At 39.2% G+C, this 13,316-nt stretch overlaps 1 protein-coding gene across 1 annotated transcript in view; it reads right to left on the reverse strand.

Annotated features, from left to right (window-relative positions):
* Positions 1-13,316, reverse strand: part of PCSK5 (proprotein convertase subtilisin/kexin type 5) — a 435,012-nt gene that overhangs the window by 7,344 nt on the left and 414,352 nt on the right. The window contains exon 36 of the mRNA XM_036260761.1: positions 9,340-9,440. Coding sequence (XP_036116654.1) covers positions 9,340-9,440 — 101 coding nt within the window. The remainder of the gene's footprint in view (positions 1-9,339; positions 9,441-13,316) is intronic.

The raw sequence follows: 13,316 nt of genomic DNA on the forward strand, positions 1-13,316 counted from the left end.
TCATCATCTATTGATATGATCATGTGGTTTTTATTCTTCATTTTGTTGATGTGGTGTATCACGTTTATTGATTTGCGAATACTGTACCAGCCTTGCATCCCTGGAATGAATCCCACTTGGTCATGGTGAATAATTTTTTTGATGTATTTCTGGATCCGATTTGCTAATATTTTGTTCAGGATTTTGGCGTCTATGTTCATCAGGGATATTGGCCTGTAGTTTTCTTTCTTCGTAGTGTCTTTTTCTGGTTTGGGAATTAGAATTATGCTGGCCTCATAGAACGTGTTTGGAAGTCTTCCTTCTTCTTGAATTTTTTGAAATAGTTTGAGGAGAATGGGTGTTAGTTCTTTTTTGAATGTTCGGTAAAACTCCCCCGTGAAACCATCTGGGCCTGGGCTCTTGTTTGCTGGGAGAGTCTTGATTACCTCTTCAATTTCCTTAGTTGTTATTGGTCTGTTCAAGTTTTCTATCTCTTCCGGGAATAGTTTTGGGAGACTGTGTGTTTCTAGAAATTTGTCCATTTCGCTTAGGTTGTCGAATTTGTTGCCATATAGTTGTTCATAGTAGTTGTTAACGATCTTTTGTATTTCCGTGGTGTTGGTTGTTACTTCTCCTCTTTCATTTCTGATTTGTGTATTTGGGTTCTCTCTCTTTGTTTCTTGGTGAGTCTAGCTAAGGGTCCATCAATCTTGTTTATCTTTTCGAAAAACCAGCTCTTTGTTTCATTGATCCTTTGAATTGTTTTTTTGGTCTCTATGTCATTTATTTCTGCTCTGATCTTTACTATTTCCTTCCTTCTACTTGCTCTGGGGTTTTCTTTTTGTTTGCTTTCTAATTCTTTAAGTTGTGAGGTTAGACAGTCAATTAGGAATTTTTCTTGTTTTTGAGGTAGGCCTGTAGTGCTATGAACTTCCCTCTCAGAACTGCTTTCGCTGCATCCCATAGATTTTGTGTTGTTGTGTGTTCATTTTCATTGGTTTCCAGGAAGTTTTTAATTTCTTCCTTGATCTCGTCGGTGACCCATTCATTGTTTAATAACATGCTATTTAGCCTCCATGTGTTGAAATGTCTTTGCATGTTCTTGTTGCAATTGATTTCTAGTTTCATGCCACTGTGATCTGAGAAGATGCTTGATATGATTTCAATCTTCTTGAACTTGTAGAGATTTAGTTTGTGTCCTATCATGTGGTCTATCTTTGAGAATGTCCCATGTGCACTTGAGAAGAATGTGTATTCTGTAGTTTTGGGGTGTAATTCTCTGTAGATATCTATTAAATCCATTTGGTCTAGTGCTTCATTTAGATTCTCTGTTTCCTTGCTAATTTTTTGCCTAGAGGATCTATCCAGTGCTGTCAACGGTGTGTTGAAGTCCCCTGCGAAGATTGTATTGCTGTCGATTTCTCCTTGGAAGTCCTCCGGAAGATTTTTAATATATTTTGGTGCTCCTATATTGGGTGCATATATGTTTATCAAGGTTATATCTTCCTGTTGGATAGATCCTTTCAATATTGTGTAGTGGCTGTCTTTGTCTCTAGTTATGGTCTTCATTTTTAAATCTATTTTATCAGATATGAGAATTGCTACCCCAGCTTTTTTTTGCTTTCCATTTGCTTGGAAAATTTTTTTCCATCCCTTTACTTTCAACCTATGTGAGTCTTTTGTTGAGAGGTGGGTCTCTTGTAAACAACAGATAGATGAGTCATGCTTTCTTATCCAATCAGCTACTCTGTGTCTTTTTATGGGAGCATTCAATCCGTTTACATTTAAGGTGATTATTGATATGTACTTATTTATTGCCATTTTTGTTTAGTGTGGTTCTATTTTTCTTCCCATTTCTACTGCTAATTACAGCAGTCCTTTTAACATTTCTTGCAGTGCTGGTTTGGTACTAATGTATTCCCTTAGCCTTTTTTTGTCTCGGAAGCTCTTTATTTGATCTTCTATTTTGAATGATAGCCTTGCTGGGTAGAGTAGTCTTGGATTCAGATTCTTGTTTTTCATGACTTTGATTACTTCATGCCATTCTCTTCTGGCCTGTAGTGTTTCTTGTGAGAAGTCAGCTGAGAGCCTTATGGGGTTCCCTTTGTAGGTAACCTGTTGCTTATCTCTTGCTGCTTTTAGGATTCTCTCTTTGTCTTTAATTTGTGGCATTTTAATTACTATGTATCTTGGTGTGGGCCTGTTTGGGTTCTTCTCACTTGGGACTCTCTGTGCTTCTTGAACTTGAATGCCTTCTTCCTTCACCAAATTAGGGAAGTTTTCTCTCACTATGTTTTTGAATATATTCTCTATCCCTTGCTCATTTTCTTCTTCTTCGGGGACTCCTATGATGCGAATATTATTACGTTTCCAGTTGTCCCATAGTTCTCTTAAGCTGTCTTCCTGTTTTTTAATAATTTTTTCCTTTTGTTTTTCTGATTGTTTGATTTTTTCTACCCTGTCTTCTAATTCACTGATCCGGTCCTCAGCTTCCCCTACTCTGCTTTTTAAATCTTCCAATGTGTTTCTCATTTCTGATATGTCATTTTTTATCTCTTCTTGTTGGTTTTTAATTTCCAATTGGCTTATTTTCAGTGTCTCTATGTCCTTAATCATGTTCAGCTTCCTCAAGATCATTGCTCTAAATTCTAGCTCTGTTAACATGCCTAATTGCTCCACATTGATCTCATCTTCGGTGGAGGTCTCTTGCTCTTTCATTTGGCTTCTGTTTCTGTGTTTCACCATTTTGGCTGTCACTGTTCCACTGCTTTTTTATCCATTCGTCTACTGATAGACATTTGGGCTGTTTCCAGATCTTAGCTATTGTAAATAGTGCTGCTACAAACATGGGGGTACATATATTCTTTTTGATTGATATTTCAGGCTTCTTAGGGTATATTCCTAGAAGTAAAATCACTGGGTCAAATGGCAGTTCAATATTTAATTTTTGAGGTAACACCATAGTGTTTTCCATAAAGCTGCACCAGTCTGCATTCCCACCAGCAGTGTACTAGAGTCCCATTATCTCCATACTCTTGCCAACACTTGTTGTTTGATGGCGGCCATTCTGACAGGTGTGAGGTGATACCTCATTGTTGTTTTAATTTGCATCTCTCTGATGATTAGTGATGTTGAGCATTTCTTCATATGTCTCTTAGCCATTTGTATGTCCTGTTTGGAGAGGTGTCTATTTAGTTCTTCTGCGCATTTTTTAATTGGGTTCTTTGTCTTCTTTTTGTTGATTTGTATGAGCACTCTATATATTTTGGAAATTAACCCCTTACCTGATGTATCATTGGCAATTATGCTCTCCCATACAGTGGGTTGCCTTTCCATTTTGATGGTTGTTTCTTTTGCTGTGTAGAAGCTTTTGAGTTTGATGTAGTCCCATGTGTTCATTTTCTCCTTTGTTTCTGTTGCCTTAGCTGATGTATCAGTGAAAATTCTGCTGCGTTTGATGTCTGAAATTTTGTTGCCCACATTTTTTCTAGGATTTTTATGGATCCATGAGTCACATTTAAGTCTTTTATCCATTTTGAGTTTATTCTTGTGTATGGTGTAAGTTGATGGTCTGGTTTAATTTTTTTGCATGTAGCTGTCCAATTTTCCCAACACCATTTATTAAAGAGGCTGTCTTTAGTCGACTATATGCTCTTGCCACCTTTGTCCAATATGAATTGAACATATTGCCTTGGGTCCACTTCTGGGTTCTCTATTCTGCTCCATTGATCTATCTGCCTGTTCTTGTGCCAGTACCAGACTGTTTTGATTACAGTGGCTTTGTAGTATGACCTGAAATTTGGTAATGTGATCCCTCCTACTTTGTTCTTCTTTTTCAAATTGCTGTGGCTATTCGAGGTCTGTTTTGGTTCCATATGAACTTTTGAAGTATTTGTTCTAGTTCTGTGAAGTATGTCACTGGTATTTTGATGAGGATTGCATTGAATCCATAGATTGCTTTAGGTAGTATGGACATTTTAACGATGTTAATTCTTCCAGTCCATGAACAAGGTATGTGCTTCCACTTTTTTATATCTTCCTCTATTTTTTTTTTTTTCAATGACCTGTAGTTTTCTGTGAATATGTACTTTATTTCTTTGGTTAAGTTTATTCTTAGGTATCTTAATTTTTTCCCTGTGGTGGTAAATGAGATTGTTTTTTTAGTTTCTCTTTCTGTGAGTTCATCATTGGTATGTAAGAATGCCATTGATTTCTTTCTTTTTTTTTTTTTTTCTTTTATCCTCTCCCGAGGACATTTTTCCATTTTTTTGGTACAGCTAGAGTGGGAGGGAGAGAAAGGAAGGGAGAGAGAGAGAGAAACATCGACGTGAAGGGACACATCGAGTGGCTGCCACCCGCACGACCAACCAGGGCCGGGAACAAACTGCAACCGAGGTACGTGCCCCTAGCGCGAACCGAACCCGGGTCTCTCCGGACCGCAGGCCGACGCTCTAACCGCTGAGCCAAACTGGCCAGGGCGCCATTGATTTCTTGACATTAATTTTGTATCCTGCTACTTTTCCAAATTCATTTATTAAGTCTAGTAAATTTTTGATGGAGTCTTTGGGGTTTTCTATGTATAGTATTATGTCATCTGTGCATAATGACAGTTTAACGTCCTCCTTTCCAATTTGGATCCCTTTTATTTTTTCTTCCTGTCTGATTGCTGTGGCTAAGACTTTCAGTACTATGTTAAAGAAGAGTGGAGAAAGTGGGCATCCTTGTCTTGTTCCTGTTCTTAAGGGAAATGCTTTTAATTTTTGCCCATTATGATGTTGGCTGTAGGTCTTTCACATATGGCCTTTATTATGTTGAGATATGATCCCTCTATTCCCAGATTGCTTACCGTTTTTAACAGAAATGGGTGCTGGATTTTGTGGAATGCTTTTTCGGCATCTATTGATATGATCATATGATTTTTATCTTTCATTTTGTTTATGTGGTGTATCACATTTATTGATTTGTAAATATTGTACCAGCCTTGCATCCCCTGGGATCCCACTTGGTCACAGTGAATAATTTTTTTTGATATATTGCTGGATCCAATTTGCTAGTATTTTGTTCAGGATTTTGGCATCTATGTTCATCAGGGATATTGGTCTGTAGTTCTTTTTTCTTTGTAGTGTATTTTTCTGGTTTTGGAATTAGAATTATGCTGGCCTCATAAAATGAGTTTGGAAGTCTTCCTTCTTCTTGAATTTTTTGAAGTAGTTTGAGGAGAATGGGTATTAGTCCTTCTTTGAATGTTTCGTAAAATTCCCCCTTGAAGCCATCCAGGCCTGGGCTTTTGTTTGCTGGGGGAGTCTTGATTGCATCTTCAATTTGTTTTGTTGTTATTGGTCTGTTCAAGTTTACTATTTCTTCCTCGTCCAGTTTTGGGAGGCTATGTGTTTCTAGAAATTTGTCCATTTTGCATAGATTGTCGAATTGGTTGCTGTATAATTGTTCATAATATTTGTTATCTGTGGTGTTTCTGTGGTTAACAAATCCTTTGTATTTCTGTGGTTCAGTTGTTATTTCTCTTCTTTCATTTTTGATTTAGTGTATTTGGGTTCTCTCATTTTGTTTCTTGGTGAGTCTAACTAAGAGTCCATCAATCTTGTTTATCTTTTCAAAGAACCAGCTCTTTGTTTCATTGATCCTTTGAATTGTTTCTTTTGGTCTCCATGTCATTTATTTCTGCTCCGATCTTTACTATTTCCTTCCTTCTACTTGCTCTGGGGATTTCTTTTTGTTTGCTTTCTAGTTCTTTAAGTTGTGAGGTTAGAAATTTTTCTTGTTTTTTGAGGTAGGCCTGTAGTGCTATGAACTTCCCTCTCAGAACTGCTTTCACTGCATCCCATGGATTTTGTGTTGTTGTGTCTTCATTTTCATTGGTTTCCAGGAAGTTTTTAATTTCCTCCTTGATCTACATGGTAACCCATTCATTGTTCAATAACATGCTATTTATCCTCCATGGTTTCAAATGTCTTTGCATGTTCTTGTTGCAATTGATTTCTAGTTGCATGCCATTGTGATCTGAGAAGATGCTTAATATGATTTCAGTCTTCTTGAACTTGTAGAGACTTAGATCGTGCCCTAACATGTGGTCTATCTTTGAGAATGTCTCATGTGCACTTGAGAAGAATGTGAATTCTGCAGTTTTGGGGTGTAATTCTCTGTAGATATTTATTAAATCTATTTGATCTAGCACTTTCTTTAGAGTCTGTGTTTCCTTGTTAATTTTTTGTTTAGAAGATCAATCCAGTGATGTCAGTGGGGTATTGAAGTCCCCTGCTATGATTGTATTGCTGTTGATTTCTCCTTGGAAGTCCTCCAGAAGGTTTTTAATATATGTTGGTGCTCCTATATTGGGTGCATATATGTTTACTAAGGTTATATCTTCCTGTTGGATAGATCCTTTCAATATTATGTAGTGACCTTCTTTATCTCTAGTTTTGGTCTTCATTTTGAAATCTACTTTATCAGATATGAGTATTGCTACCCCAGCTTTTGTTTTGCTTTCTGTTGGCTTGAGAGATTTTTTCCCATCCCTTCACTTTCAACCTATATGAGTCTTTTGTTGTGAGGTGGGTCTCTTGTAAACAAAATATATGTGAGTCATGCTTTTTTATCCAGTCAGCTACTCTGTGTCTTTATATTGGAGCATTCAAACCATTCACATTTAAGGTGATAATTGATATGTTTTTATTTATTTCCATTTTTGTTTATTGTGGTTCTATTTTTCTTCCTATTTATTCTACTAATTACAGCAGTCCTTTTAGCATATCTTGCACTGCTGGTTTGGTGTTAATATATTCCCTTAGCCTTTTATTGTCTGGAAAGCTCTTTATTTGACCTTATATTTTGAATGATAGCCTTGCTGGATATAGTAGTAGTCTTGGAATCAGATCCTTGTTTTTCATGACCTTGATTACTTCCTTCTGGTGTGTAGTGTTTCTGTTGAGAAGTCAGCTGAGAGCCTTATGGGGTTTCCTTTGTAGGTAACCTGTTGCTTATGTCTTGCTGCCTTTAGGATTCTCTCTATCTTTAATTTTTGGCATTTCAATTATGATGTATCTTGGTGTGTGTCTGTTTGGGTTCTTCTTACGTGGGGCTCTCTGCGCTTCTTGAACTTGAATGCCTTCTTCTTTCACCAAGTTAGGAAAGTTTTCTGCCACTATTTCTTCAAATATATTCTCTAATGCTTGCCCATTTTCTTCCTCTTCAGGGACTCCTATGATGTGAATGTTATTATGTTTCCAGTTGTCCCCCAGTTCTCTTAAGCTGTCTTCCTGTTTTTTAATTGTTTTTTCCTTCTGGTTTTCTGATTGATTGATTTTTTTCTACCCTGTCTTCTGATTCACTGATCTGTGCTCTGCTTCCTCTACTCTGCTGGTTAGTCCTTCCAACGTGTTCTTCATTTCTGCTATGTCATTCTTCATGTCCATTTGGTTGGTTTCCAATATTTCTATATCTTTACTCATGATCCTGATGTTCTTCCTCAAGCTGTTGAGCTTTCTCAAGATCATGGCTCTGAACTCTACCTCTGGTAATTTGCTTAACTGCATTTTATTTATCTCATCTTCGATAGAGTTCTCTTGTTCTTTTGTTTGGAATTTGTTTCTTTCTTTTACCATTATGGCTATCTCAATGGGTTTTGGAGCCTGCGAAATTTTCCCTGTGGGTGTTGGCGTTCTGTTGTTTGTAGCTCCCTCTACTGGGTTTGGATGATCCTGGGTGGGCCCACGTTAAACACCACTGTCAATTCTTACTTTTCTGGGTAGATTTGCAAGCCCAAGAAAGGTTCAGTTATCCTCTAGCTTTTTCCTAGTGGCTAGTAGTCTCAGTTACTCAGTGCCTTGGAATGTAGCCCTGGTGTTCTGCATAAGAGGATTTCCAGAGGGTGGGATAGTTGCTGGTTGTTAATGAGCCTCATTTTGCATTTCTTTGCTTCACTGGGAAAGGCTAATCTTCGAGGCAGCGGGGTTGCTTCTTTTCCCCACAGCTCTGGGAAGGAGCACACTGGCCACCGTCCTTTGTGGCCACAATTCAGCAAAAACTCTGAGTGCCCTCCGAATCCCGTGTGTCCCCACAGAGTTCCAGCCCAGTCTGCCCACCTTCTGCGGTAGCCCCCAGATGAGTTGCTGTGGCTATTTTAGTGCTCTGTCCCAGCTCTCTGCACTGTGGAGCGGGCTTGGTCTTAATTTCCCAAGGGCACTGCTCACAGCTAAGACTTCTGCTGTCCCTGGGCTCCCAGCCCGCCACCCTCGTGTGCCTCGGTAGATCCTTCCAGTGTCCCTGGTTATATGGTTCTGTCCTGCTGCTTCTCTTTTGCTTTTTTCCAAGGATTTGTCTTTATTTTAGTTGTAATTCCCATTTAGTCCTGGGAAATCTTCTGTGTAGCTTCCATTCACTCCGCTTCCATTTTCACATTCTCTAAGCCTATCTTGTGTGCAGCTGGGTCGCACAGGTCTTTCTGGTGCCCCCGCACCCTGCAGGTCCACCAGGTAACTGGAGCACAGAGTCCCTTTGGGGACCCAGCTCTGTGTCTATGTTACGTGTTGCTGAGTCGTGCAGGCCTCTCTGGTGCTTCAGCACCCCTCCAGTCCCATGGGTAACTAGATCGCGCAGTCCCTGCTGGCTTGCACAGTTTTCTCTGGTGTTTCAGCACACCGCAGGTCCTGCGGGTAACTGGATGGCACAGTCCCTGCTGGCTTGCACAGTATTCTCTGGTGTTTCAGCACACCGCAGGTCCTGCGGGTAACTGGATGGCACAGTCCCTGTTGGGTTGCACAGGCTTCTCTGGTGCGCCCGCACCCTGCAGTTCCCATGGGGGGGCAGCTGGATTGCACCAGTCTCTTTTGGGCTCTGGCTTCCCACTACTCTTGTGGGCTACTGGACTGCACAAGCCCAGGTCCCACTGCTGGTGGCTGGGGAGTGCTGCTGCCCCATGGGGCTCAACTTCTGCTCAGCTTTTGCTGTAGTTTTTGGGAATGGGTCTCAGCTGCTGGTCTGTGCTTCTGTTTTTGGGGATGGATGTCTGCTCAGATATTTCTAATTTTTGATGTAATGTTCCAATGTAAACCTGAAACTTCTAAAGTTATGAGCCATAAATGTAAAGTTAACTCTGAGGTCCTCATTACTTAACTTCCCCATTATTCATCTCAGCTCTTCTCAGTTCTTTGATTGAAATTAAAGCTATGGGTCATAGCGCCACTAATCCCTAATGCAATGGTAGAAGATTTTAAAATATGAAACCTGCACTATAGACAGCATAGGACTTTTAAGACTTTTTTACTTTGCCTAGAATGACATAGAGAGACAGCACATTTCCCTCTGTGGAATGACAGAAAGCACACCCTGCCCAGTTCTCAGTACCTCTCCAACTCTGTATTTCCCCACCAGGCAGTCCGAGGAGCAGATTCCTCCCAGCAGGTGGTAACTCCACACGCAGGATAAGCACTCCAATGCTCCTTTTCCTGAAAGAAATATATGATTCTAAGTTATGAGGCTGACCTTAGATTTCAGCCTCTGTCTTAGTTCCAGAACACTTAGGAGCAAGGAATATGTCAAGTAAATTGAAGTGGAAGCGTGAATGAATTGATTGAGGATAAGAAAATAAAGTCTACAAGACACTAAGTGAAGACCACTAATTATCCAGTTAGTTCAATAAATGTAAACTTTCCGTTTGGAAATTGAGGATTTGGAGATGACAGATTGTTTATTAAAGAAGAGGATTTTCTGATAATAAGAAATAACATAAAACATTTCTAAAACCTTCATTTGTCAATCTGCTTATTTTTAACTAGTCTAGAGGATAAGGATGATACCAGCTAATTTTGAGGGTCTCAAAACTCTGAGTAATTCATGATTAGGCAGTTCCTAATTGAGAAACAATACCAGACTTAAAACTTAAAGTGCTAGGGCTAAAAGAATTTAACAGATCATTGTGTCCATTGGTTCTTAATTTTGGGAATGGTGCTGATAGTTTCCTTTGAAATTCTCTTGAAAACTATAAGTTCTCTTCTCAGAAAGTTGACATCCTATTTGTTGTTTATTATTATCTTTAATTTTTTTTTTCTTTATTGATTCGAGAGAGAGAGGAAGGGAGAGGGAGAGAAAGATAGAAACATTAATGAGAGAGAACATCAATTGGCTGCCTCCTGCATACCCCCCTCCCCACTGGAGATCAGGCCCACAACCTGGGCATGTGCTTTGATCAGGAATTGAACCAGTGACCTCTTGGTACATGGGGTCGACGCTCAACCACTGAGCCACACCAGCCGGGCTGTTTATTATTATTTTTTAAATAAATAAAAACTAAGACCCAGACATGTCAAGTCACTCATTCAAGGTTACATAGGTAATGGTGGAGTCACGATTCAAATTTAGGTTTACTGACTTACACTCCAGTGCTCTTTCTATCATACTATCTCCCTTTACACATGAACCAAGTAGAGGAGGTCTGGATCTACAGACTCTGTTTCCTGTGGAGGTAATACCCCTCTCTCCTAATTCAGAGACCCAAAGAATGACTGATTCAAGCATTTCTTTCTATGCAAATATCAAGAGATAACTTCTGGAAAGAGTTTGGAGACAGGAGACCTGAGCTCCTAGGTCATTCCCTTAGGAAAACCCTGGCATTTTTGCTGAGAATTTCAAAACAGAAGCACAGAGACAGATAGGACATAGAATGTGCCTGGTATTGTGAGTTGGAATGTGTATAAGGTCTTCCAATCAGAAGAGTTGTAAAGAGTGGTTAGTTAAACTTGAACCAGAACTGTGAGTCCTGTCCTTGAGATTCACTAGGGAGTTAACATTTCATGTCTCATCTGTGAGCTCAATCATTTATAATGTTTCTATGGTAAAATGAATTCTGAACAACATATTAGAGAATGAACCTTTATTACTCAATTGCTTCCTCGATTGGGGCTAGCTGTAGGGATATAAATTCAAAGCCATTCTATTTTTGTTTTACTTCTAGCTTCATGCAGAATTTCCTACATGTCTGGAGCATAATTATGGTCTCTGATGAAAGAAATCAATTCTTCCCTACTTCCTTCCTACCTTACATTTTTCTAAAATATAGTTTACATGTCATACTCCAATTTTAAAATACAGAAGTGTGGGGTTTGTTTAGGGTTTTGTACTTCTTTATGAAGAGAAATTATGGGTAGGAAAAATTAAAAGAGGAAAAAAAGGTTAGACTACAAAATGTATGCCTTAAGGTTGGCTACAATTTTCAGAAAACTAACAGCAATTTGGATAAAGCCTAGATCCTGGGCAATCCCAGGAGGCACTACCTATCACTTTGGGTAACAAATCAGTAACTCCATTTACATCTCCTCCATTGATTTATTGCAAAACCTCCACACTTAGGGCACCCAGAGTCTTTTGCAAAAGTCAGTTTGTTTATTTCCAAAATGTTTTCTATCGTTTTTAAGTTTAACACCCTACATTTATCATTGTTAAGGATCTGCAGGAGACTTGGGACCTATAAAGACTGCTTCGGTATTTCCTTAAAATTCAGAACAGCTCACCATCTGCTCTCCCTTGGACTGAACCCCATGGGAAGAATTCGCCAATGCAGAGCAACCCCTGGGGGCTGTTCATGGCATCATTGACACAGAGAGAGGCAGCTTGGGAGAGTTAGGAGGGTTCAGCTACTCAGCCTGGATTTTTATTTCAAACAATTTTGTGAGGAGGATAAATAAAAAGTTAAGCCCTGGCTGGTTTGGCTCAGCAGTTAGAGCGTTGGCCTGCAGTCCAGAAAGACCCAGGTTCAGTTTCTGCTAAGGGCATGTACCTTGGTTGCAGTTTGCCTCTGGCCCTGTTTGGGTGGTGCAGGAGGCAGCCACTTGATGTGTCCCTTTCACATCAATGTTTCTCTCTCCCTCTCTCTTTTCCTCTCTCTCCCTCCCACTCTATATGAACAAAAAATGGAAAAATGTCCTTGGGTAAGAATAAAAAAAATAAAAAATGAAAAGTTAAATGTGTGAAGGCAAGGAATGAGCTCATTATGGAGGAATCAGTTGCATACAAACATACATATTAGGCCTGGTGTGCTGTCGCCCCCATCCCCCCACCCCTTCCCATACCTAGTGCCTTTAAATTTTTTTTTTAAAAACCTAATATTATTAGTCAGTCAAATGTGAATAAAATACAATCTAGTTGGCAAATTACTTATGTAAGTTGCTAAATTTTCCTTTTATCTTTCATGCATCTTCAGTTCTTAGTATGATGGCTAATGTTTTAAGAAGAAAGGAATTCATCCTGGCCGTTTTGCTCAGCAGTTAGAGTGTTGACCTGTGGACCAATGAGTTGTGAGTTCAATTCCGGTCAAGGGCACGAACCTCAGTTGAGATTTGTCCCCAGCCCTGGTTGGGGTCATGCGGGAGTCAGCCAGTCGATGTGTCTCTTTCACCTCTCTCTCTCTCTCTCTCTCTTTCTCTCTCCCCCACTCTTTCTGAAGATAAATGGAAAAATATCCTTGGGTGAGGATTTTAAAAGAAAAGAAGAAAGGAATTCATACTTTTTTCAATCAGCATCCAGCTTAAGAGAAAACCTGTCCCAAAATTTTGTACACCCAAAGTCCATAGTTTACATTAGGGTTCACTCTCAGTGTCGTACATTCTATGAATCTGGACAAAGGTATAATAACATGTATCCATTGTTATAGTATCATACAGTGTTTTCACTGGCTTAAAAATCCTCTGTGCTCAGTCTATTCATCCTTTTCATTTCCAGTCCCTGGAAACCACTGATCTTTTTACTGTCTCCATAGTTTTGCCTGTTCCAGAATGTCATGTAGTTGAAATCACAGTATGCAGCCTTTTGAGACTGGCTTCTCTCACTTAGTACAAAGCATTTCAGTTTCCTCCACATGTTTTATGGCCTGACAGTTTGTATCTCTTTAGTGCTAAACAGTATGTCATAGTCTGGATGTATTGATGAACCTTTGGGACTAGAAAACCATCATCCTTGATCTACCCAGGAAATCTCAAAGCCAATTAAAAAAATGTATACTTTTAAAAAAACCATACATACAACATAATAATTTCTCCAATCCTCAGAAAATTCTGAACAATCTGGTGGGATTTTGTTTTAATTGAATAATATTAAGAGAAATTAACTTACCTAATGATGGTCCTGATCTTGACTAGAAAACAGTTTCCTCCCTTCCCCCCACTAGACCACTGCACTGTACTAGGGGTTGGGATTACCGTTTTCAGATTTAGCAAATGAAAATATTTTATCTGGCCAACCTAGTTGGATAAAAACCCCACACATCTAGTAATGGTGGTATCAGAGATAACTTCAATTTTAAAAAAAACGTAATAGAAAGCCAATATTTA

This window comes from Molossus molossus, unplaced genomic scaffold (genome assembly GCF_014108415.1).
Source record: "Molossus molossus isolate mMolMol1 unplaced genomic scaffold, mMolMol1.p scaffold_m16_p_14, whole genome shotgun sequence".
NCBI classification, from domain to species: Eukaryota; Metazoa; Chordata; class Mammalia; order Chiroptera; family Molossidae; genus Molossus; species Molossus molossus.